Genomic DNA, 26578 nt, shown 5'->3' with positions numbered 1-26578 from the left:
AACAATATATTACGTTTATTGAGACAATCCCTGCCAAAAGCTTCATAGACAAATTCAGGTCCATAATATAAAGTTATAAAATTCAAGTTATAAAATAAATTGAACAAAATCTGCTCTACTGCCTATCAAGATCCCGAACCATCACTACATATTTAAATATTTGGGAATAGATATATTTCCATCCTTCGATACAACCATTGCCAAAAACTTTAACAGAACGCTCAAATCAATTCAATCCAACCTCAGTAGATGGACTAATATCCCAGTTGCTTTAACCTGCAGAATATCTATTGTCAAAATGAATATATTGCCACAGCTTAATTAATGTGTGTAGTTCAATGCTTCTCTTGTCTTCCTCTTCTGGCTTTTGGGATAAAATCCATAGTGTGGTTTCAAAACGTACAGTACCAGTCAAACGTTTGTACACACCTACTCATTCAAGGGTTTTTCTTTATTTTCACTATTTTCTACATTGTAGAATAATAGTGAAGACATCAAAACTATGAAATAACACATGGAATCATGTTGTATCCAAAAAACTGTTAATCAAATCAAAATATATTTTATATTTGAGATTCTTCAAAGTAGCCACCCTTTGCCTTGATGACAGCTTTGCACACTCTTGGCATTCTCTCAACCAGCTTCACCTCAACCAGCTTCACTCTTGGCTGCTTTTTCTGCGGTCCAACTCATTCCAAACCATCTCAATTTGGTTGAGGTCGGGTGATTGTGGAGGCCAGGTCATCTGATGCAGCACTCCATCCATCTTGGTCATATAGCCCTTACACAGTCTGGAGGTGTGTTGGGTTATTGTCCTGTAGAAAAACAAATTATAGTTCCACTAAGTGCAAAGCAAATGAGATGGTGTATCGCTGCAGAATGCTGTGGTAGCCATGCTGGTTAAGTGTGCCTTGAATTCGAAATAAATCACAGATCATCTGTTCACATACTCTGCATTTATTTGGGCTGCAATTTCTGGTAACTCTAATGAACTTATCCTCTGCAGCAGAAGTAACTCTGGGTCTTCCTTTCCTGTGGCGGTCCTCCTGAGAGCCAGTTTAATCACAGCTCTTGATGGTTTTTGCAACTGCACTTGAAGAAACTTTCAAAGTTCTTGACATTTTCCAGATTGACTGACCTTCATTTTAAAGTAATGATGGACTGCCGTTTCTCTTTGCTTATTTTTGCTGTTATTGCCATAATACGGACTTGGTCTTTCACAAAATAGGGCTATATTCTGTATACCACCCCTACTTTGTCACAACACAACTGATTGGCTCAAACGCATTAAGAAGGAAAGGAATTCCACAAACTAACTTTTAACAAGGGACACCTGTTAATTGAAATGCATTCCAGGTGACTACCTCATGAAGCTGGTTGAGAGAATGCCAAGATCGTGCAAAGCTGTCATCAAGGCAAAGGGTGGCTACTTTGAAGAATCTCAAATATAAAATCTATTTTGTATAACACCCTTGGTTACTACATGATTCCATATGTGTTATTTCATAGTTTTGATGTCTTCACTATTATTCTACAATGTAGAAAATATTAAAAATTAAGATAAACCATTGAATGAGCAGGTTTGTCCAATCTTTTGACTGGTAGGCCTACTGCATATGGCAAGGTAAGCTACAGTGCACCCTGGTAGAGGTGAACTGATTTATCCATTAAACAATGTAACTAGGCTTTGGTACTATTATTGCTCACAATTGTGCACTCCTATTATTATCCACTCCTTAATTGTCCAGTGTTGGTGATCGCGTACCCACAGAAGCTGCTTCTTCTTGCGTTTGGTCGATTGGAGTGGTCATCTGCTGCAATAGCCCATCCATGACAAGCACCGACGAGTTGTTCATTCACAGATGCCGTTCTGCACACCACCGTTGTACTGCGTCGTTATTTGGCTGTTAGTGGCATGATGGTTATCTTGCACGATTATTGCCATTCTCCCTCAACCTCTCATCCACATGCTGTTTTCGCCCACAGGACTGCCGCTGACAAGATGATTTGTGCTTGTCACACCATTCTTGATAAACCCTAGAAACTGTCGTGCGTGAAATGCACAGGAGGCGGGAGACTGATTAGCAACCCTAGCTGCTAGGTGGAGTGGGAAGGGGTGGGAAACATGGTTTCCAGGAGTGGGAGAGGTTGGGGCTGGAGGCACACTTTTTCCCCCTTTTTTTCTGCTTGTATTGAATTCATCACTTAAACTCTGTATGTACTTGTGGCAGCCTATGGATACATGTTTTATAAACATATCATTTTAAATGGTTAATGTATATAGTGTTTTGGAACAAAACGGTTAAAATATGGCTCTCAGATTGATTGCAATAGTATAGAAGATTGTGTGTGCTCTATTCATTCTATCTTCAACATGCAGTTCCAGATGCAGCCCTGCTATTAGTTGAACGCAGCCAATCTGATAGTTTCAGAAAAGTAGTCACTTCCTGAGATCTGTATTCAAGTATTTTACAAAAGTAGTTACTTTCTGTGAACTTTATTCAAATTTTGTGAAAAAAATATAAACACAACATGTAAAGTGTTGGTCCCATGTTTCATGATCTGAAATAAAAGATCCCAGAAATTTCCCATACACACAAAAAGCTTATTTCTTTCAAATGTTGTGCAGAATTTTGTTTACATCCCTGTGAGCATTTCTCTTTGCCAAGAAAATCCATCCACCTGACAGGTGTGGCATATCAAGAAGCTGATTAAACAGCATGACCATTGCACACGTGCACCTTGTGCTGGGGACAATAAAAGGCCACTCTAAAATGTGCAGTTTTGTCAATGCCACAGATGTCTCTAGTTTTGAGGGAGTGTGCAATTGGCATGCTAACTGCAAGAATGTCCACCAGAGCTGTTGCCAGAGAATTGAATGTAAATTTCTTTACCCTAAGCCGTGTCCAATGTTTTTTCAGAGAATTTGGCAGTATGTCCAACCGGCCTCACAACCGCAGACCACGGGTCAGCCCAGGACCTCCACATCCGAGATCCTGAGGCCCATTGTCTTGCCATTCATCCCGGCGCCCTCCTCTCATGTTTCAGCACGATAATGCATTGCCCCATGTCGCAAGGATCTATACACAATTCCTGGAAGCTGAAAATGTCCCAGTTCTCCCATGGCCTGCATACCCACCAGACAGGTCAACCATTGAGAATGTTAGGGATGCTCTGGATCGACGTGTACGACCACCTGTTCCAGCTCCTGTCAATATCCAGCAACTTCACACAGCCATTAAAGAGGAGTGAGACAACATTCCACAGGCCACAATCAACAGCCTGATCAACTCTATGAGAAGGAGCATTCTATTCCTCAGCACTCCATGAGGAAAATGGTGGTCACACCAGATGCTGACAGGTTTTCTGATCCATGTCCCTATCCCTTTTTTTAAGGTATCTGTGACCAACAGATGCATATCTATATTCTCAGTCATGTGAAATCCATAGATTAGGACATCATTTATTTATTTCAATTGACTGGTTTCCTTATTTAAACTGTGACTCAGTAAAATCTTTGAAATTGTTGCATGTTACATTTATATTTTTGTTCAGTGTAGTTTTTAAAAGTAGTCACTTTCTGAAATCTGTATTCTACTAGTTTTTAAAAGTAGTCACTTTCTGAAATCTGTATTCTACTAGTTTTTAAAAGTAGTCACTTTCTGAAATCTGTGTTCTACTAGTTTTTAAAAGTAGTCACTTTCTGAAATCTGTATTCTACTAGTTTTTAAAAGTAGTCACTTTCTGAAATCTGTGTTCTACTAGTTTTTAAAAGTAGTCACTTTCTGAAATCTGTATTCTACTAGTTTTTAAAAGTAGTCACTTTCTGAAATCTGTGTTCTACTAGTTTTTAAAAGTAGTCACTTTCTGAAATCTGTATTCTACTAGTTTTTAAAAGTAGTCACTTTCTGAAATCTGTGTTCTACTAGTTTTTAAAAGTAGTCACTTTCTGAAATCTGTATTCTACTAGTTTTTAAAAGTAGTCACTTTCTGAAATCTGTGTTCTACTAGTTTTTAAAAGTAGTCACTTTCTGAAATCTGTATTCTACTAGTTTTTAAAAGTAGTCACTTTCTGAAATCTGTGTTCTACTAGTTTTTAAAAGTAGTCACTTTCTGAAATCTGTATTCTACTAGTTTTTAAAAGTAGTCACTTTCTGAAATCTGTATTCTACTAGTTTTTAAAAGTAGTCACTTTCTGAAATCTGTATTCTACTAGTTTTTAAAAGTAGTCACTTTCTGAAATCTGTGTTCTACTAGTTTTTAAAAGTAGTCACTTTCTGAAATCTGTATTCTACTAGTTTTTAAAAGTAGTCACTTTCTGAAATCTGTGTTCTACTAGTTTTTAAAAGTAGTCACTTTCTGAAATCTGTGTTCTACTAGTTTTTAAAAGTAGTCACTTTCTGAAATCTGTATTCTACTAGTTTTTAAAAGTAGTCACTTTCTGAAATCTGTGTTCTACTAGTTTTTAAAAGTAGTCACTTTCTGAAATCTGTATTCTACTAGTTTTTAAAAGTAGTCACTTTCTGAAATCTGTATTCTACTAGTTTTTAAAAGTAGTCACTTTCTGAAATCTGTATTCTACTAGTTTTTAAAAGTAGTCACTTTCTGAAATCTGTGTTCTACTAGTTTTTAAAAGTAGTCACTTTCTGAAATCTGTATTCTACTAGTTTTTAAAAGTAGTCACTTTCTGAAATCTGTGTTCTACTAGTTTTTAAAAGTAGTCACTTTCTGAAATCTGTGTTCTACTAGTTTTTAAAAGTAGTCACTTTCTGAAATCTGTATTCTACTAGTTTTTAAAAGTAGTCACTTTCTGAAATCTGTGTTCTACTAGTTTTTAAAAGTAGTCACTTTCTGAAATCTGTATTCTACTAGTTTTTAAAAGTAGTCACTTTCTGAAATCTGTGTTCTACTAGTTTTTAAAAGTAGTCACTTTCTGAAATCTGTATTCTACTAGTTTTTAAAAGTAGTCACTTTCTGAAATCTGTATTCTACTAGTTTTTAAAAGTAGTCACTTTCTGAAATCTGTATTCTACTAGTTTTTAAAAGTAGTCACTTTCTGAAATCTGTGTTCTACTAGTTTTTAAAAGTAGTCACTTTCTGAAATCTGTATTCTACTAGTTTTTAAAAGTAGTCACTTTCTGAAATCTGTGTTCTACTAGTTTTTAAAAGTAGTCACTTTCTGAAATCTGTGTTCTACTAGTTTTTAAAAGTAGTCACTTTCTGAAATCTGTATTCTACTAGTTTTTAAAAGTAGTCACTTTCTGAAATCTGTGTTCTACTAGTTTTTAAAAGTAGTCACTTTCTGAAATCTGTATTCTACTAGTTTTTAAAAGTAGTCACTTTCTGAAATCTGTATTCTACTAGTTTTTAAAAGTAGTCACTTTCTGAAATCTGTATTCTACTAGTTTTTAAAAGTAGTCACTTTCTGAAATCTGTGTTCTACTAGTTTTTAAAAGTAGTCACTTTCTGAAATCTGTATTCTACTAGTTTTTAAAAGTAGTCACTTTCTGAAATCTGTGTTCTACTAGTTTTTAAAAGTAGTCACTTTCTGAAATCTGTGTTCTACTAGTTTTTAAAAGTAGTCACTTTCTGAAATCTGTATTCTACTAGTTTTTAAAAGTAGTCACTTTCTGAAATCTGTGTTCTACTAGTTTTTAAAAGTAGTCACTTTCTGAAATCTGTATTCTACTAGTTTTTAAAAGTAGTCACTTTCTGAAATCTGTGTTCTACTAGTTTTTAAAAGTAGTCACTTTCTGAAATCTGTATTCTACTAGTTTTTAAAAGTAGTCACTTTCTGAAATCTGTGTTCTACTAGTTTTTAAAAGTAGTCACTTTCTGAAATCTGTATTCTACTAGTTTTTAAAAGTAGTCACTTTCTGAAATCTGTATTCTACTAGTTTTTAAAAGTAGTCACTTTCTGAAATCTGTGTTCTACTAGTTTTTAAAAGTAGTCACTTTCTGAAATCTGTATTCTACTAGTTTTTAAAAGTAGTCACTTTCTGAAATCTGTATTCTACTAGTTTTTAAAAGTAGTCACTTTCTGAAATCTGTATTCTACTAGTTTTTAAAAGTAGTCACTTTCTGAAATCTGTATTCTACTAGTTTTTAAAAGTAGTCACTTTCTGAAATCTGTATTCTACTAGTTTTAAAAAGTAGTTATTTATGGGGATTCAAATAGTTGTTGTCACCTCCAAAGTAACTATTTGTTCCCCCGGAATAATATTTTACTTTCCACAAAGCATAGTTAAAACTATAGTTATCCCAGGTCTTGTGTCAGCTATGGAAGCAGTAAGTCATGAGGGCACTGGTGTGTGACATGTCATGTGAGTAATCTGTCCTGGGAACAACGTGCCTGAGAGGTGATGTCTAACTCAGAGATAGAGAAAGAGTTGGAATTTTTCAGCATTTTGAAACTGGCAGGACTCACTATTTTATGACATAGTTTACACTGCCCTCTGTTGGTGATGGGAGAGCATCTACAGTGCATTCAGAAAGTATTCACACCCTTTGACTTTCCCCCCATTTTGTTGTTTAACAAAGTGGGCTTAAAATTGATGTAATTGTAATTTTTGGTCAACGGTCTACACAAAATACTCTACAATGTCAAAGTGGAAAAAAGTGCAAATATTTTTTTTTAAACTTTTTTTTTTTAAACAAACACTAATATACTAATATCTTGATTATAATAAGTATTCAACCTCCTGAGTCAATACATGTTAGAATCACCTTTTGCAGCGATTCCAGCTGTGAGTCTTTCTGGGTAAGCCTCTAAGAGCTTTCCAAACCTGGATTGTGCAACATTTTCCCACTATTCTCAATGTATTTTTTCACACTCATCATTGGTTGATGATCATTGTCAGACAACCATTTTCAGGTCTTGCCATAGATTTTCAAGCAGATTTAAGTCAAAACTGTAACTCGCCAACTCTCTTTCTATAACTTCTCTTTCTATAGGATCCTGTGCTTAGCTCCATTCCATTTCTTTTTTATCCTGAAAAACTCCCCAGTCCTTAACAATTACAAGCACACCCATAAAATGATGCAGCCACCACTGTGCTTGAACATATGGAGTGTGGTACTCAGTAATGTGTTTTATTGGAGTTGCCCCAAACATAACACTTTGTATTCAGGACAAAGAGTTAATTGCTTTGATACATTTTCTGCAGTATTTAGTGCCTTGTTGCAAACAGGTTTTGGAATATTTGTGTTCTGTACAGGCTTCCTACTTTTCACTCTATCAATTAAGTTAGTATTGTGGAGTAACTACAAGGTTGTTGATCCATCCTCAGTTTTCTCCTATCGCAGCCATTAAACTCTGTAACTGTTTTAAAGTCACCATTGGCCTTATGGTGAAATACCTGAGTGGTTTCCTTCCTCTCCGGGAACTGAGTTAAGAAGGACACCTGTAACTTCGTAGTGACTGGGTGTATTGATACACAATCCAATGTGTAATGAAATCTACCAATAGGTGCCCTTCTTTGCGAAGCATTTGAAAACTTTGTGGTTGAATCTTTGTTTGAAATTCACTGCTCGACTGAGGGACCTTACAGATAATTGTATGAGTGGGGTACAAAGATTCAAAAATCATGTTAACTATTATTGAACACAGTGAGTCCATGAAAATTATTATATGACTTGTTAAGCACATGTTTATTTAATGTTAAAACTATGGTGCCAACTGAAATTCCATTTATTATTTTAGATTTGTAAGTTTCTGTCAAAATCTCAATCACAATACAGAATGTTATGCCTAATCTCCCTGTCTCTACTCCACCTCAGGTCTGGAGTCAGGTTTCGTCACTCTGCCCCGTCTCTCCCGCTCAGCGGAGCGTCAGTCGCAGCAGGGAGGCTCTAACTCCTGTACCCCCAACACCCACTGCGGCTCGCTCACCGACGTCTCTGCCCTCCTGTCCTCCTCCGCTGACCCGACCCTGACCTCTGGCCCCAGTCACATGACCCGGTTCGACTCCTTGTCCTCCATGGCATCCTTCACATTCGACCTGGGGCCCTCCCTCATGAGCGAGGTGTTCGGTTTGATTGACAGCCCTAATGGCCACCCAGAGCCCAGCCATGCCTGGGAGGCAGAAGAGGCGGAAGAGCCAAGCGGCTCTGCGATTGGGTTTGGGTTTGCGACCAATGAAGGCTCGGAGATGGACTCGGAGATGGATGCCACCACTGCCTCATTGGTGGATTCTCTGCTTCGAGAGGACTGTAGTAGCAGCAGGAAGAGTCCATATGGGATGGAGTGGGAAGAAGAGGAAGAGGAGGCTAGGAGAATGGAGGTGAATGGAGGTGAGCAGCATCTTAAAGGGGCAGTGCCTGATTTAGTTATGGGCTCCCCCTCTAGACAGAGGCCTGCTATGGAGAGTGAGAGGTGCCAGGGTTCCACTGATGTGCTGGGGGTGCTCTATGGGGTTGGAGGGCTCCTGAAGGGGCAGCAGAGGATGGATCTGGAGGGAAAGGTGACCATGTGCCAGACCATGAAGAAAACCCCTTACATCTGTATTACACCTGATGAGGAGGAGGAAATCAAAGTCTGAACTACAATGACAGCCTCAATTGTGTTTAACTAGAATTACCTACAACAGATGTCCCACTGGGCACACACTGGTTGAATCAACGTTGTTTCCATGTAATGTCAATTAAATTACTTGGACCAACATGAAATAGACGTTGAATTGACGTCTGTGCCCAGTGGGTTGTGATTATTGGTTAATTCCTTGTAAGGTCTTGTTTTAAGAAACTGGCTCTATTGACCTGACTCAGCTTTGAACCCTTCTTCATAATTTTCAAATATTCCTTTCAGAAATGTCATGTTATGTCGTCAGGAGACTCACTTAAAGACTTTGATTGTTCCCAAATTGTTCCCAAATTCACCCAAATGTAATGGAAAGTATGTTTGTTGAAAGACTCATTGAAAGATTATGGATGCTGAAAGTTCCCCAAGCAAACATGCTGTATGGAAGGAGCTAGAACAGGCTAATAATAGCTAACTACATGTCCTTTTAAAAGAGGTCACTGGAACCAGTGGAGAACAAAGAAATAAAGAGATGGGGTAGAAAGTGTGAGAATGTACCAGAGAAAGTGGTTGGACACAGAGGAGTTACCATGGAAACCGTAGGAGGTTGGTGGCACATTAATTGGGGAGAACGGGCTCGTGGTAATGACTGAAGTGGAATAGTATCACATACATTAAACACATCTATTTGCCATCCATGCCATGCATTTGTGCCGTTCCGGCCATTATTATTAACTGTTCTCCCCTCAGCAGCCTCCTGTGATGTAAACAGTAAAGACGTTGCTCAACAGTGTGTAAGTCTGTTAACAGCTGGTTCAATATATACTGTGTGGACTTCCTGAGAAAAATGCTCAGTGTGACTTCATATAACTATTCAAGGCAAAAGGCAGGACACGAAGACAAAGTAGTAGCGGTTTCAACCCAACTTCATCTTTCCCTCACCACCAACCAGTCCCATGGAAATTAACTACGCCTATAGAGAGATCTTAACTCTTAGCACGTGATGTTAACTTCAGGAAAACAATACTCTTTTGACTGAAGATTACACCCAAGACAAACACTTCATTTTTGCTTATTCTACCGATACAGTATGAAGCACAAACCATGAGAAATTCACTCAGAAATTAAATTGAAAATAATTTTGTACAATGTAATAATCACAAGTATAATGTTGTTACAGTATGTTTGTTAATTCACATATTTACATCATACCCCATTTAGACATGTTTCCCAAATTCATTATGGGTCTAGCTAACTCTCATCTTGCTTTTCGATAGGATAGTCACCTGCTTGTCTGCTATTCTGTCAACCAATGGTTGAATCCTATTTTTAGACTATATTAAGAAAAACAGTGTCCCCCATCCGCATCAATGTGCTGCTATTGATACCAATGATATTTCTATAATGATAAATGAAATAAAATGTTTTTAATAAGCATGGGCATTAATATTTTATTTACATGTCTGAAAACATTCATACAACTGTGATACAAAACGTGCACTAAAGAAATCACAACATATAATTCGTGTATGGTAGCTCTCAAACTACAAAGCACTTTTTCTCTAAGAGTTGAACTGGCTGCAGAAGCACAATACATCTCTGGCCTTGATATGCAACCCAAAGCAGGTTACTCCAAATGTCAGGTTACAGTCAAACATTTGTACCTAAAGCGTAAGAACACTTCTTTACACAGGCTTAGATAATACACTATACACTACATGACCAAAAGTATGTGGACACCTGCTTGTCAAACATCTCATTCCAAAATCATGGGCATTAATATGGAGTTGGTACCCCCTTTGCTGCTATAACAACCTCCACTCTTCTGGGAAGGCTTTCCACTAGATGTTGGAACATTGCTGCAGGGACTTGCTTCCACTCAGCCACAAGAGCGTTAGTGAGGTCAGGCACCGATGTTGGGTGATTAGGCCTGGCTTGCAGTCGGCGTTCCAATTCATCCCAAAGGTGTTCGATGGGGATGAGGTCAGGACTCTGTGCCGGCCAGTCAAGGTCTTCCACACCGATCTCGACATACCATTTCTGTATGGTCCTCGCTTTGTGCACAGGGAAATTGTCATGCTGTCATGCTGAAACAGGAAAGAACATTCCCCAAACAGAATTGTCTAGAATGTCATTGTATGCAGCAGCATTAAGAATTCCCTTCACTGGAACTAAGGGGCATAGCCCGAACCATGAAAAACAGCCCAAGACTATTATTCCTCCTTCACCAAACTTTACAGTTGGCACTATGCATTGGGGCAGGTAGCATTCTCCTGGCATCCGCCAAACCCAGATTTGTCTGTTGGACTAACAAATGGTGAAGAGTGATTCATCACTCCAGAGAAAGCGTTTCCACTGCTCCAGAGTCCAATGGCGGCGAGCTTTACATCACTCTAGTCGACACTTGGCATTGCACATGGTGATCTTAGACTTGTGTGTGGCTGCTCGGCCATGGAAACCCATTTCATGAAGCTCCGGACAATCAGTTATTGTGCTGACGTTGCTTCCAGAGGCAGTTTGTAACTCTGTAGTGAGTGTTGCAACCAAGGACAGACGATTTTGACGCCTTACGTGCTTCAGCACTCAGCGGTCACATTCTGTGAGCTTGTGTGGCCTACCAATTCGTGGCTGAGCCGTTGTTGCTCCTAGACGTTTCCACTTCGCAATAACATCACTCACAGTTGACCGGGCAGCTCTAGAAGGGCAGACATTTGATGAACTGGCTTGTTGAAAAGGTGGAATCCGAGGCCATGTTGAAAGTCACTGAGTTTTTCCTAGCCACCGTGCTTCTACACCTGCATTGCTTGCTGTTTGGGGTTTTAGGCTGGGTTTCTGTACAGCACTTTGAGATATCAGCTGATGTACGAAGGGCTATATAAATAAATTTGATTTGATTTGATTTGACTGAGCTCTTCAATAAGGCCATTTTACTGACAATGTTTGACAATGGAGATTGCATGGCTGTGTGCCTGATTGTATACACCCTGTCAGTATTTTTTATTTTATTTCACCTTTATTTAACCAGGTAGGCCAGTTGAGAACAAGTTCTCATTTACAACTGCGACCTGGCCAAGATAAAGCAAAGCAGTGCAACAAAAACAACACAGAGTTACACATAAACAAATGGGTGTGGCTGAAGTATCCAAATCCACTCATTTGAAGGGGTTCACATACTTTTGTATACAGTATATAGTGTATCTCTACCCCCTCACTGTGCTATAGAGGTCACCTGTTTGCTTTCCAGTACTGGGGGCTTGGGAGGTGGGATTTGGGGTGGCCTAATTGCACCCTTTTTGCTTAGGGTCTTCTTCAGGACTGGAGCAAGAGGCTTGGGTGCAGGTTGTAGCTGGGTTTTGGGTGTCTCTGCTGGTGCTAGAGGTGCTGGGGCCCTGGGTTTGGAGTATGTAACGGCCACCTGCTCTTTACTCTGGATGGGCGGCATGTGTTGAAGGAAGGATTTCCTCGCTGTGAAAAGAGAAAAAGTAGAAAGGGGTGTTGAGGATACATTTATAATATGTATTTTTGGGACTATAGATGTGTATTATTATATTAGAGTATTTGGGGTATGTATTTACAGTGCCTTTGGAAAGTATTTAGACCCCTTGACATTTTGCACATTTTGTTATGTTACAGCCTTATTCTAAAATGGATTAAATAAAAACATTTCTTCATAAATCTACACACAATACCACATAATAACAAAACAGGTTTGTAGACATTTTTGCAAATGTATTACAAACAAAAAAACTCAAATACCTTATTTGCATAAGTATTCAGACTCTTTGTTATGAGACTCGAAATTGAGCTCAGGTGATTTTTGTTCAACTTGATTGGAGTCCACCTGTGGTAAATTCAATTGATTGGACATGATTTGGAAAGGCACACACCTGTCTATATAAGGTCTCCCACTTGACAGTGTACGTCAGAGCAAAAACCAAGCCATGAGGTCAAAGGAATTGTCCATAGAGCTCAGAGACAGGATTGTGTCGAGGCACAGATCTGGTGAAGGGTACCAAAACATTCCATCATTCTTAAATGGAAGAAGAAGTTTGGAAACACCAATACTCTTTTTAGAGCTGTCCGCTTGTCCAAACTGAGGAACCGGAGGAGAAGGGACTTGGTCAGGGAGGTGACCAAGAACCTGATGGTCACTCTGACAGAGCTCCAGAGTTCCTCTGTGGAGATGGGAGAACCTTCCAAAAGGACAACCATCTCTGCAGCACTCCACCAATCAGGGCTTTATGGTAGAGTGGGCAGACAGAAGCCACTCCTCAGTAAAATGCAAAAGAAAATTCTGTTAACCTTTATTTTACTAGGCAAGTCACTTAAGAACAAATTCTTATTTACAATGACGGCCTACCCCAGCCAAGGCTGGGACAATTGTGCACCGCCCTATTGGACTCCCAGTCACGGCCAGATATAATGCAGGCTGGATTTGAACCAGGGACTGCAGTGACACCTCTTACACTAAGATGAAGTGCCTTAGACCGCTGTGCCACTCAGGAGCCCCTCCAGGCACATGACAACCTGCTGGCACCTAAAGGGTTCTCAGATCATGAGAAACAAGATTCTCTGGAAACCAAGATTGAACTCTTTGGCCTGAATGCCAAGCGTTACGTCTATAGGAAAGCTGGCACCATCCCTATGGTGAAGCATGGTGGTGGCATCATGCTGTGGGGATGTTTATCAGCAGCAGGACTGGGAGACTAGTCAGGATCGAGGCAAAGATGAACAGAGCGAAGTACAGAGAGATCCTTGATAAGAACCTGTTCCAGAGTGCTCAGGATTTCAGACTGGGGCGAAGGTTCACCTTCCAACAGGACAACGACTCTAAGCACACAGCCAAGAAATGCAGGATTGGCTTCGGGACAAGTCTCTCAATGTCCTTGAGCGGCCCAGCCAGAGTCCGGGCTTGAACCCGATCTAACATCTCTGGAGAGACCAGAAAATAGCTGTGCAGTAACTCTCCCCATCCAACAGACAGAGCTTGAGAGGATCTGCAGAGAAGAATGGGAGAAACTCCCCAAATACAGGTGTGCCAAGCTTGTAGCATCATACCCAACAAGACTTGAGGCTGTAATCGCTGCCAAAGGTGCTTCAACAAAGTACTGATTAATGCATCTGAATACTTATGTAAATGTGATATTTCAGGTCATAATTTTTTTTATACATTTGCAAAATGTCTAAAAACCTGTTTTTGCTTTGTCATTATGGGGTATTGTGTGTAGATTGATGACGAAAAAACAAACAATTTAATCCATTTTATAATGGGACTGTAACCAAACAAAATGTGGAAAAGGTTAAGGGGTCTGATTACTTTCCAAAGGCACTGTATATCTACTTGAAACTAGAAGTGTGGGTTGTGGTAGTGCAACAGTTTTTTATCAGGACAGTTTTGTCATTAGAAGATGTTGGTTATTTTAGCCAATGCTGCCGGGGATCGTGGCTTCCTTGTACTAAAATGGGGCAGTGGTTTGTCACTTCTGCTGGGTGGTCTATAACACAACGTGAGTGCTCTGAGGGACTTTAGTACTGTCTAAGTAAGTATTGTCTTCACTACTGTCTAAACATTAGATGTCGTTAGCTAGCTAGCACGAGTTATGTGCTTTACATTTGAGTAATTTAGCAGATGCTCTGATTCAGAGGGACTTACAGTAGTGAGTGCATACATTTGAATACTTTTTCATACTTGTCCCCCGTGGGAATCGAAAACACAACTCCGTCGTGGACGGCCACCTACGTTTGTATGGTGAGGTGATCTTCAGTGTAGCTCTGGGGGAGTCCGGTGGGGCCTCTAGGATGGGTTCTAGTGAGCCCGATTCAGGGCTCTGCTTCTGGGTCGGACTGCAGACAGACACTGGTGGTGGGGAGGGAACCAGTGTTGGGCCAGGTGCCAGTTTGGGGCTGGGTAGTGGGGATGGGTTGTGGACCAGTGTCGGGCTTGGGACAGGGGACGGGCTCTGGGTACGGTTAAGTGGGGTTGAGCATGGTGGGTCTGAGGCAGGGTTCCCCCAGGTGGTGGTTCTACGACCAATGGAGCCTGACTTAATGATGAAAAAACCTCCACTGTCCTGAGATGCTGAGCTGTGGAGGAGACGGTCGGTGTTAGATAACACACTGTTATAATAGAAAGTGAACATACATCCTGTTCAGTCTGTGCCTGTGGTACCTGATTGTTTTACAGAGAGAAGCATGAGAAGAGGAAGAGGAAGCGCATGATGAAGAGGAGGAGGTCATTCTGGCAAGGTTCTCTTTCCCAGACTCTGAAGTTTGAGGTTCTAAAATTTTCAAATCTGGGACCCCAGGAAGCTCAGGAATCTCAAAGTCCACCTCTGGAAAGGAACACAACACAGGCCTACTTTGAGAAACCGTGTTCCATACAAAATACATAGACCTACCTAACATACAGTTCAACATGATGAGACAAAAATAAGTGCATGAATAAAAATAGTATCCAAAGGTCATAAGGGGTTCAAGCAGCCCTCTCAGTTATCTAGTAGCTAACTTCCACACATTTCATGCAAATCAACTCATCCCTAAAAAATCTTCCACTGCTCCTCCCTCGATCACACAAACATCACATTGAATGTGGTACTGTACCTTCATGAAACAGCCTGCTGGAGTGTTGTATGAGAGGCTCAACCACCGCCACCACCTGGACGGAGGAGGCAGATGCCATGTCCAACAGAGCTGCCTCCCTGAAAGAGAGGGAGAGAGGTTGATGGAGAGATGTGAAGAGAAAAATGTATGATGGTACAGAATTGGACGGGGGAGAGGGAGATTGAAAGGAAGAAAGAAAGAGAAGCAGGATGAGGGGTGAGAGATGAGAAAGTGAGACAGAAAGAGAGGGAGAGAGAGAAAGAAAGAAAGAAACACACATAGGTTAAAGTCAAGTACTAAAAAGCACATAGACATAGCTAAACAGACATAATCAAATTAATAACAATCATGTAACAATAGAAAGTGACACCAGGAACAACATTGAGACAGGGCGATTATGACAGACTAATAGAGTGGTTTAGTTACATCTCTCTGTCAGTATGTCAGTAGTACCCACCCCTCCATGCGAGGCCACAGCAGGTTGGGACCCAGTACTATGGCAATGTTACTGGGACTCATCCTGTTAACCGACTGCTGCTCTGACAGGCACGACAGGAACTGTACCAGGTACCTAATAGGGGGAGGGGGGGAGAGAGAGAGAGAGAGAGAGAGAGAGAGAGAGAGAGGGAGGGAGGGAGGGAGGGAGGGAGGGAGGGAGGGAGGGAGGGAAAGCACATACAGTGGCGTGTATTCATCAAATCAAATAAAAGTTTATTTGTCACATGCGCCGAATACAACAGGTGTAGACCTTACCGTGAAATGCTTACTTATAATCCCTTAACCAACAATGCAGTTCAAGAAATAGAGTTAAGAAAAGATTTACTAAATAAACTATAGTAAAAACATTTTATCAAAATGAAAAAGTAACACAAGAAAATGACATAACAATAATATGGTTATATACAGGAGGCACCGGTACCGAGTCAGTGTGTGGGGGTACAGGTAAATTGAGGTAATTTGTAAAGTGACTATACATAGATAATAAACAGTGAGTAGCAGCAGTGTAAAAACAGAGGGGGGGGGTGTCAATGTAAATAGTCCGGGGTGGCCATTTGATTAATTGTTCAGCAGTGTTATGGCTTGGGGGTAGAAGCTGTTAAGGAGCCTTTAGGTCCTAGACTTGGTGCTCCAGTACCGCTTGCCGCGTGGTAGCAGAGAGAACAGTCTATGACTTGGGTGACTGGAGTCTTTTTTGTGCCTTCCTCTGACACTGAATAGTATATAGGTCCTGAATGTCAGGAAGCTTGGCCCCATTGATGTACTGGGCCGTATGCACTACCCTCTGTTGCGCCTTACGGTCAGATGCCGAGCAGTTGCCATACCAGGCGGTGATGCTCTCGATGGTGCAGCTGTATAACGTTTTGAGGCTCTGGGAACCCAGTCTCCCGAGGGGGAAAATGTGTTGCCGTGCCCTCTTCACAACTGCCTTCGCGTGTTTGGACCATGATAGTTCGTTGGTGATGTGGACACCAAGGAACTTGAAACTCTCGACTCGCTCCACTTCTGGCATGATGGTGTTGATTTGAGCCATGACCAGCCTTTCAAAATCTTTCAAAGCACTTTATGGCTACTGACGTGAATGCTACGAGGCGGTAATCATTTAGACAGGTTACTTTCACTGTCTTGGGCACAGGGACTATGGTCGTCTGTTTGAAACATGTAGGTATTACAGACTCAGTCAGAGAGTTGAAAATGTCAGTAAGGACACTTGCCAATTGGTTAGCGTATGCTATGAGGACACGTCCTGGTAATCTGTCTGACCCTGCGGCTTTAAGAATGTTGACCTGTCTGAAGGTCTTGCTCACATTGGCTACGAGAGCGTGATCACACAAGCATCCAGAACAGCTGGTGCTCTCATGCATGTAGAAATGAGGTAAAATGGATTTAAGTTTGCCTGCATTAAAATCCCCGGCCACTAGGAGCGCCGCTTCTGGATAAGCATTTTCTTGTTTGCATATGGCCTTATACAGCTCGTTGAGTGCGGTCTTAGTGCCAGCATCGGTTTGTGGTGGTAAATAGATGGCTATGAATAATATAAATGAGAACTCTCTTGGTAGATAGTGTGGTCTACAGCTTATCATGAGGTATTCTACCTCAGGCGAGCAATACTTCAAAACGTTTTAAATATTAGACATCGCGCACCAGCATTGCGCACCAGACGTAGTTGCTCTGTCCTGCCGATGCACGGAAAAGCCAGCCCTATATTATCCATGTCATTGTTCAGCCACGTCTTGGTGAAACATAAGATATTACAGTTTTTAATACCCCGTTGGCCGGATAGGCTTAATCGTAGATCATTTGTTTTCCAATGATTGCACGTTGGCCAATAATACGGAGGGTAGTGGTGGTTTACCTACTCATCAGCAAATTCTTTCAAGGCACCCCGCATCTCCTCCCCTCCCCGTCTCTTTTCTTCACGCTGATGACAGGGATATATTTAGAGTCGGACTCATTACAGAAAGAAATCGCTGTTCTGATGTCCAGAAGCTATTTTCAATCATAAGAGATGGTAGTAGCATCATTATGTAGAAAATGAGTTACAAACAATATGAAAAAACAAACAAAATAGCACAGTTGGCTAGCAGCCCGTAAAACGGCAGCCATCCCCTCCCGTGCCATTATTATCATGGATGCCAAGGGAAGCCAGGCTTCCCAAAAAGATGCACTAAGAAAAAAAGAAAAAAAGAAAATGTATCTTATGTCTCTCTGTGTTACATACATTTCCTTCAATTCTGATTCTGTCTGGTCAAAAAGAGTATGACATTGTTGCTGCCCAGAGCATTGAATGCAAGGGAAGCCAGCGAGCATTTGGCCTACCTTGATAAAAAAAAAGAAGATAATGGCCAACCAGCATTGAGCTAAACTGAGTGAACTCAGTTAATTGACTGATAAGGGAACTATATGCTTAAAGGTAACGATTAAAGAATTCCACCCTGAAACGTAACTATTAGTGATTATTAGTTTATGTAGCATGTATAATGAATGATTCAAGTACTAAATGTAAGTCCAATAAGGTTTGGTAGAGAAATGTGTGTGTGTGTGTCTAAGAAAATACCAAGAACAATTCAACTGTGTTTGACCCGACCTGGCTAGAACTCTGAGAAACGTATGATAGACAGGGAATCCTTTCAAGGTCCCTCTAATCTCGGGGGAATGGAACTGTCGGCTTGTTAATGATAAACAGTGGATACAACTCACCTACTGTTCGTATGTATGTATGTGCTTAAATAGGGAGTGAGTTATAAAATTGATGTCTTTGTATTATGGACTTCAGAGCGCTGTCGTGAATAAACTGTACGAACCTTTTGCATAAGCTGAGTCTTTGCCTAATTATTATTAAATCCAGGGCCTTACAAACCTCGGGGATTGGTCAAAGCTTATTGATTGATAGTTATTATCATTTGGATTGAAGATTCTCTTGACATTGACAGAGTCATAGACCGTTTAGACAACATGAGGAGGACTGCATTGGCGTTTCTCTACAAGTAGGGTGAGTCAACATATTTTCTACTTGCACACACACAAGCATGCACAGAAATCAGTACCATGGACAGCCACATCATATTTAGCTTACATTGGTTGGACTAAATAGTTTTGGGCATTTTTGGCATAGATTATTAGATGATGCTGAAATGTTGAAGTTGAAATGATGCTGGAATAGTGAAGACAGCTCCTGTTTTCTTTGCGACAACTCTCAATGGTTCTAAATCTATAGTTGTTTAGTAGTTCGAAAATGTCAGAAACATTACCTTGCTTGACCATGCTCTAGGTCATGTAACTGTTTGTTACATGCAATATGTTTTGTGGACTTCACCGGACAGATGTTGCTCTCCGGGTTTTGTAATGTGTGGTTGAATTAATTCTGCCACCGTGTCTTCTTATTGCCTCGACCGTAGGCCTATATATCATGGTGCCAAGGCATATGAACTAGCAGGTCATAGCAATGCAATTATCACAACACATAGTTGTAATATGGCTAGCGAGATATTCACAATCATACACCCTGCATCATTCATGAGTTTTTACAACTTCACACAAGAATCGGTCAAGATCTGAGAGAGCTATGGGTTACAGAGATATGGACATACCGGAGGTTGTTATAGTTTTCTGATGGTAACTTCTTCAGCACAATTTTAAACTGCTCAAGTTTGTCTGTCAATTCTTTCTCCCTAAATAAAGAGGGGAATAGACAGACATTTGAAGAGCAGAAATTAGAGGGGAGCGAAATCATGTAAAGAGACTGTGTACTGTATGCTTTTAAGATGTAGACCAATCAAGGACCTTACCCTGCTGCTTGAAACCAATCATTGTAGAGTTCAAAGGTCATGAGTGGTTCAGGCAGCTCTCTCAGGTAGCTTTTCAAAGCCCCTACATGGATAAAAGAGAAAATGCTGCTTAGTGCCTATGCGTTGTTTAACTGTCAAGTAAAGATATTTGAAACTTGAAAACCTTGAATAAGGGGTACTGTCAACAGGGACGGTCTCTCTGACCTGCGACTGCATGAGGGTCAGTGAATTCACTGTGGTTCACGACCCCTCCATCCAGACTGCTCTTCAGTCTCTTCACTACCGAGGCTGCTGCTGCCAGACGAAACAGACCCTGGGAGAGAGATGAAGGGAGATAGAGATAGACAGATTTGATCCAAGAGGGCAAACATTATCGTAGACTGGCTACAGTCCTTTCACCTGCTCAGTTAATTAATAATATCCCATTCACATGTATACCATGTAGTAGATTAATAATCCCAGTCCTCACCTCCTCTCTCATGCCGGTGTGCAGCAGCATGTGAACACACTCCTGGATGGGAACAGCGATCTCCCTGCCGCTGTTGTACAGATGAGTCAGCAGAGACTCCCCGTAAACCTTCCCCTTATAGTTATTCTCCTGGGAGTCTGTGTTAACACACATACTGGTGACACACTGGACAAATCCTAGGCAAGTGGGTGCTACACATTGGATAGGGGGGGGGGGGGGGGTTACCCATGTACACTAAGTATGGCCTGGGTATCGTAATTGCAAATACACACACACACACACACACACACACACACACACACACACACACACACACACACACACACACACACACACACACACACATACATACACACACCCTATTCACCTGTTTGACTGTCTTTCAGCTCACTGATGTTTCGTTCGAGGAAGTCATGGGAATTCTTATGATGTTCTGCTTGTAGTTCCAGCAGCTAAGGAGAGAGCACAACCCAGACACTTATCAATTATAATTCCTAATAGCTAATAGCACATGATAATTAACGGAAGTACAGCTTGAAAGGGAGGACAATTAGTAGGCCACACTCACACGAATGAAGTAGTTGGCATAGTCATCTTCTTTAGTGGCAAAGTGATACAGATCTGCAGAGTATTGGTCCTGCAGGGAATGTACAGCCACACAAAACGTTAATACTGTATGTTAGAGGCTGAAACTACTGCATTAAACAACAAAGTGTCTGAAACAGTAACATCCAACACCATACAACACCTTGATGCTCTCCAGTTTCCTCCAGGCCTCCTCCACCTCCTCTTTCAGCCCATCCTGCTTTGCCTGAGGTCCCGTACTAGCCTGGGACCTGAAGGGGCAAAGTCATTCATGATCAGAAGCCATAAAAAGTTAAAGAAAGGACTCAATGGAGATACTAACTAAAGGTAGTTATTATATATGTATAAATTAACTGTGTACTGTCTGGAGCATATAGGGTCTGTCAAATACAAACACACAGAATGTGTGACCCACTTGTTGCGTGCATTGTGCCAGTCCATTGTGAGTTTGGCAAACTGCTTCTTGTTTTTGAGAATCTCTGGAAGGTCTTCCTACAGATAGTGTACATATGTCATTACATCTCTCACTAAAGCTTCACTAAAGCTCCAGTAGATTACTAAGAAAGGCTCATCCTTAAAAATGGCATTTTGGCCTTTATACAGATTACAACTTCTCAATTGAAAATGAAACCTTGTTCAAAGTATCACTCTTCCTTAAAAAAGTCCTGCAAAGCTGGGTACAATTCCAATGTTATCTACCAGAAAATACAGGAAAAATATTATAACCAATATTATGGTTCAACTCAAATATACTGATTGATAAAAAAAAACATTATGGATTTTGTAAAATTGTATTATATTTATTACAAATATTATGAATAGGAATGGTGTAGTTATGTCACATATGCAGCTATCGAAAATATATGGAAATGTTTTCTCAATCCAAAGTTTTACTGATTGCAGCATTACCTCAAAAATGGATGAGTCAAGTGGAAGGTGGAGAAGGTAGGGAATTGTCTGTCTGCCATACTGTATATTAAAGACCAAAATTGGCTGAAAAAGGTTGGCATATATATTGAAAAATATGCCAGTTTCATTTGAGGACAAAAATATTGACAGCTGCGCCATACACGTTGCAAAAATATCTGGGAAGAGATTTTCGATGTACAGATTCCATGCACATGGTGTATGAATTGATATACAAAACAACGCTTCATTCAACATTGAGTTTTTCAATTGAAATATTAAACAAAATTCTTGCCACCAACAGAATGTTATATATATGGGACATACAACAATCTCAGCTCTGCATATCTTGCTGTGAAGAAACAGAATCCTTAGATAATTTATTCTGGTATTGTCCCCATCTAGCTTGTTTCTGGCTGAAAAATCACAACATTCTTTTAAAATGATCCCTACAAATAGCAGTGTTGGGCAATTTGGAAAGCCATAGTCAATCAACAATATAATAATAATCTTAGGAAAAATGTTCCTCTTTAACTCACAATCTGTGGATACTGTGCGATTAGAAAGATTCAAAATGAATGTAAAACATCACATCACAGTTGAAAAATACATGGCACATGGATATCAAAAGAGGATGTCTACAGAGATAGGTGGGACGGGCTGAGAGTAGCCCAAAATGTCATGTGTATAATCCAAAAACAATATCTTTGTTGTGTAATTACTGTGTGAAAAAGTACCATGTATGTCAAATGTGTGTCAAATGCATATGTAACAAAAAAGTGTAAAAAACTCAAATATAAAACAAAATTACTGTTGTCCTCAGAAGAGGGGGGGCAATAACATTTTTTAAATAATAATATATATATATTTTTTTAAAGTATTCATATGTAATACTACATCATCACAAACTTAAATTGTTATCCAAAAGTGTCTGAATAACTCTTGCTAATGCAGCCCTTACCTCACTGAGTTTATTGAGAGGTTCCAAAACCTCCTTCTCCAGCTTCAGCTCAAAGTCAGACAGTGTTGCGGCCAGATGACTCTCCATGAAGCAACACATCTCCAATACTTTCCTATCAGAGAGGAAATAGACTAACTGATTCATTGATGAATTTTCAACTGATCATTTGGATGATTGAATACATGGTTTGGTAACTTAAAGTACCTGATAGAAGAGTCTGGATCAAAGTCTTTAAAGCTCTCAGCCATGCTAACAGAGAGCAGCATGAGAGGGAGCTTTTTCTGGAGAGAGAGATCATTTTATATTGATAATCATAATAGAATGACTTCAAGTCAAGGGTCAGGGGTGAAAGGTGAAAGAGTATAGACTTTACCATTCTTCTCTCTGTGTCCAGCCCTAGTTGACTCTGCAGACAGCCCAGCAGCTTCTTGTGAATAACCTGCGCTGCCTTCTTGGCTGGCTCCACCCGCTGCTCCACCTTAGACCAATGAAAATGACAGATATAGAGCGTATCTTATGTTCACACTGAGCAAATGTATTCACTGAGAAATCTTTTCACGTAGTGAAATGAGCCACCACTGTCACCCTTTATCATCATCCTTAACTCACCATAACCAGATCTTCTGTGAGAAGATCTGTGGCATCCTGTGACCTATTAATAGTGTTAAAAAAGTATATCAGGCAATATTTGTGTTACAGTGTGTTACAGTCTTATTTGGAAATGTTCTTGGTGAGTGGAGTGTGCCAATACAGTATATGTTGCACTATGCTTCTTTGACTAGAATACTGACATACACAAAATAAAATAAACAGTAAGGCACATTTCCGCATATGATCAAATGCAACATTTTTGCTTAATGTTTCATTTATACATCTTTGTGCTTTTACGAAGAAAGAAAACATTTAGGCTACGAGGACATTTATATTCATAGCCACATCCATCGTAAAAATAAGTAGATGACAATAGTGGTCATGTCGACTCCGTGTATTTTTCCCCCAACTCCTATGGTGGTGCAGTCTGCTAAGGTTGTGAGTTCTAATCCCACACGGGGCAGGTATTTTTTGTTTTCAAATCCTTTATTTACAATATTCATCCCTTGCCCACATACTTCTAATTCTGATAAGTGAAAGTATCCCTGTGAGAGAGGTTTCCCTGGTAGTAATGTCACGCCCTGGTCTTAGTATTTTGTGTTTTCTTTATTATTTTGATCAGGCCAGGGTGTGACATGGGTTATTTTATGTGGTGTGTTTTGTCTAGGGGTTTGTTGTAGGTTATAGGATAGTGGTTAGTGGGGTTGTCTAGAATAGTCTATGGCTACCTGGAGTGGTTCTCAATCAGAGGCAGGTGTTTATCGTTGTCTCTGATTGGGAACCATATTTAGGCAGCCATATTCTTTGAGTGTTTTGTGGGTGATTGTTCCTATCTCTGTTTGCACCAGATAAGGCTGTTTAGGTTTTCACGGCTCGTTTTGTATTAGTCGTGTTTATCTTTTATTAAAGATTAATCAAAAATAACCACGCTGCATTTTGGTCCGCCTCTCCTTCGACGGAAGAAAACCGTAACAAGTAACTATGTTTTTAAACAGTATCCAAGAGCAATCTGTGAGTTAATTTGACCATTGGAAAAAGAGCTACTGTGTAAATACTGCAACGCAGGTTGGATTCATTTTCAAGGTGATGATTATACTGTTCCTACCAACACAATACTACATTAGAAAGACTATATTTTCTGTCCAGAGCTGTATTTGCTCACAATGCACATCATTTTATGATAAAAGTGTGCCAGTGGACTGGTAAGTATGCTTTAGTGAGAAATTGTTGGGATCAATTGCAACTGTTTACCCATCCCTCCCCCCCCCCCCCCCAAATCAATATTTATGAGTAATTCCCTCCAACCCACAACTTCTCACTTGAATGCTTTTTATAAAAATTGGATAGCGGTTGGGCAAATGCTGAAATTGGGATTGAGTTATCCTTTAAAGTTAGAGAGTAGAGGCTACTGCTGTGGGCTGAAACCAGGCCAGAGAAGGGGGGGGGGGCTGTTTTAGGGGACTTACAGGTGGGATGAGAGAGTGAGTGACAGGCAGAGAGAGGGAGAGAAAGACAGCGAGAAAGCGAAAGAGGGAGAATGAAAGAACGGCAATGAAGTTTCAGCAGCATCTGATAGAGAGCAGTGAAACAGCTGCAGTGAAGCCCAAGCATTTTCTAAAAGTTTTTTTCTTCAACTAAACAAAAGCCCATAGGTGTCTTTCTATCTGTGTGTGTTTTTTTTATAGTTAAGGTCACATTCAGTTATTCTGAACAAAGTGAGAATAGTGTAGGTAGGGGCTCCTTTACTGTGGTTAGAGCTCTGTTCTGGTGCAGCCGCCCTGTTAATTACCAGGGATTATTAATAGCCTGAAACACGTCTGTGGCATGGAGGCCTGCAAACACACCACTTCCATGGTCTGTTGCAACCTGCTGCAGACACGCCCACGCTACCCTGGCTGATAGCTGAGCATCAACAACCCGACGTGGGTATCAACAACCCGACGTGGGTATCAACAACCCGACGTGGGTATCAACAACCCGACGTGGGTATCAACAACCTGACGTGGGTATCAACAACCCGACGTGGGTATCCAACTACATATTTTTGCTGATCTGAAGCATAATACACGTACATACAAATGTACAGATTGGCTTTTTTTTTGTTGATGTACAGGGGTACGATGTAATTGAGGTAGATATGAATCTTGTGGGCGGGGATGTGCCCTCAAGTTAACAATTTAACCCCCCAGAGTCATATATTTAGAGAGTTTTGCCAATGTAGTTACTGCATTATCAATCAAATGTATTTATAGAGACCTTTTTTACAACAGCAGTTGTCACAAAGTGCATATACAGAAACCGAGCCTAAAACTCCAGAGAGCAAGCAGTGCAGATGTAGAGGCACGTTGGCTAGGAACAACTCCTTAGAAAGGCAGGAACCTAGGAAGAAACGTAGAGGACCCGGCTCTGAGGTGTGGCCAGTCGTTTTCTGGCTAATGTAGTTATTGTACATGACATTTCAACATTCTATGGTAGCCATGTTAGCTCCCCATTGACATGACATGGCAAATATTTAAACAATGCTATGTAACAATGTCTAGAATTAGAAGAATATTCTAAATTCTAAAAGTTGGCCTAACTCTCTTAAATATATGGCTCTGCTGTGTCATTGTGTCACAGGCCACACACAAAGTAAGACATGATGCACGTAATCTTGCCGTGACGCCATTCAAAACAATTATTCATTGTTATGACTGTTCTCTCACTCATGAAGATGAAACATTACAGTCATCCACTATTCGCACTACACCATGGAACCCTGTTTGCTTCACTCTTCCTCCTACTTTCATACCAACGGTGGCATGATGATCATGAACTCTGTGGTTGTCCTCAGACACCAAAGATACTCTGTCCTTTGCAGAAGTCAGATGACTTTACCACAGGATGCTGCTGAGGGGAGGACGGCTCATAATAATGGCCGGAACGGAGCAAATGGAATGGCATCCATGTGTTTGATGTATTTGACACCATACCCCTGATTCTGCTCCAGCCATTACCATGAGCTCATCCTCCCCAATTAAGGTGCCACCAACCTCCTGTGGACTCTACCAAACAGGCTCCCCACTCACCAAAAGCTTGTCTAAAGGTTCTTCTTTCACCCACAGATGCTCATGATGAAAATAACAAAGATTATAACGTAGAATCAGACTTTAGAGTTTAGATTGTCACAAAGCTTGATAGCATTGGTTAGAAGTACAGTATCTCACCATTTATTCTCCATTCTATGCAGTTAGTTCCAAGTTCTTTGTAAATAACTATTGTATTAGAACTGAAAATAAATAGGCTATTGTATTTTCACAAATATATCCCCCTCCAAAAAAACAAAAAGTCCAAAATGGCACATGAAAGTACTTACTTCCCCACAGAGCCAAGCTGCTTCAAGAGGTTTAAAGATTTCAGCATGGTTGCATAGGAGTCAGCCCGCCTCTTACAAATTATCCCTCTGTCTTGACTCCAGCCAGGTCCTCAGTCATGTGTTGCCAAGTCAGTGTCTGTATTATTTCGTTGAGCAGACACCACTGCAAGTGGTTTTCTTCAGTGTGTGTTGTTGGTGTGATGTTCTGTCATCCAGCAGTATTCGTTCTTGTTTTGAAAATGTGCTCTGTGACTGTGTTCAACCGCCACTCAGTCACACAGAGCTCTAAGAGAAGAGGAAGTTGCCT

The 26578-nt window shown here is 40.6% G+C and overlaps 2 protein-coding genes across 4 annotated transcripts in view; one reads left to right on the top strand and one right to left on the bottom strand.

Annotated features, from left to right (window-relative positions):
- LOC109870255 (cdc42 effector protein 1) overlaps positions 1-9955 on the top strand; it is a 27433-nt gene extending 17478 nt beyond the window's left edge. For all 3 annotated transcript variants that reach the window (XM_020460680.2, XM_020460679.2, XM_020460678.2), the window contains exon 4: positions 7780-9955. In XM_020460680.2, the coding sequence (XP_020316269.1) occupies positions 7780-8540 (761 nt within the window). In that variant the 3' untranslated portion in view covers positions 8541-9955. The remainder of the gene's footprint in view (positions 1-7779) is intronic.
- Positions 9929-26578, bottom strand: LOC109870254 (SH3 domain-binding protein 1). Its single transcript, XM_020460676.2, has 18 exons — positions 26272-26578; positions 22935-22977; positions 22699-22803; positions 22530-22606; positions 22326-22437; positions 20874-20950; positions 20622-20709; positions 20442-20510; positions 20241-20325; positions 19874-20010; positions 19609-19717; positions 19405-19486; positions 19207-19287; positions 15576-15689; positions 15119-15216; positions 14688-14850; positions 14259-14602; positions 9929-11983 (listed from the first exon to the last, which is right to left on the bottom strand). The coding sequence occupies exons 1-18, from the start codon at positions 26316-26318 to the stop codon at positions 11727-11729; spliced, it is 2088 nt and encodes a 695-aa protein (XP_020316265.1). The 5' UTR covers positions 26319-26578; the 3' UTR covers positions 9929-11726.

Source organism: Oncorhynchus kisutch, linkage group LG25, assembly GCF_002021735.2.
Source record: "Oncorhynchus kisutch isolate 150728-3 linkage group LG25, Okis_V2, whole genome shotgun sequence".
In the NCBI taxonomy this organism is placed as follows: domain Eukaryota; kingdom Metazoa; phylum Chordata; class Actinopteri; order Salmoniformes; family Salmonidae; genus Oncorhynchus; species Oncorhynchus kisutch.
This window is presented reverse-complemented; position numbering and strand designations above follow the sequence as displayed.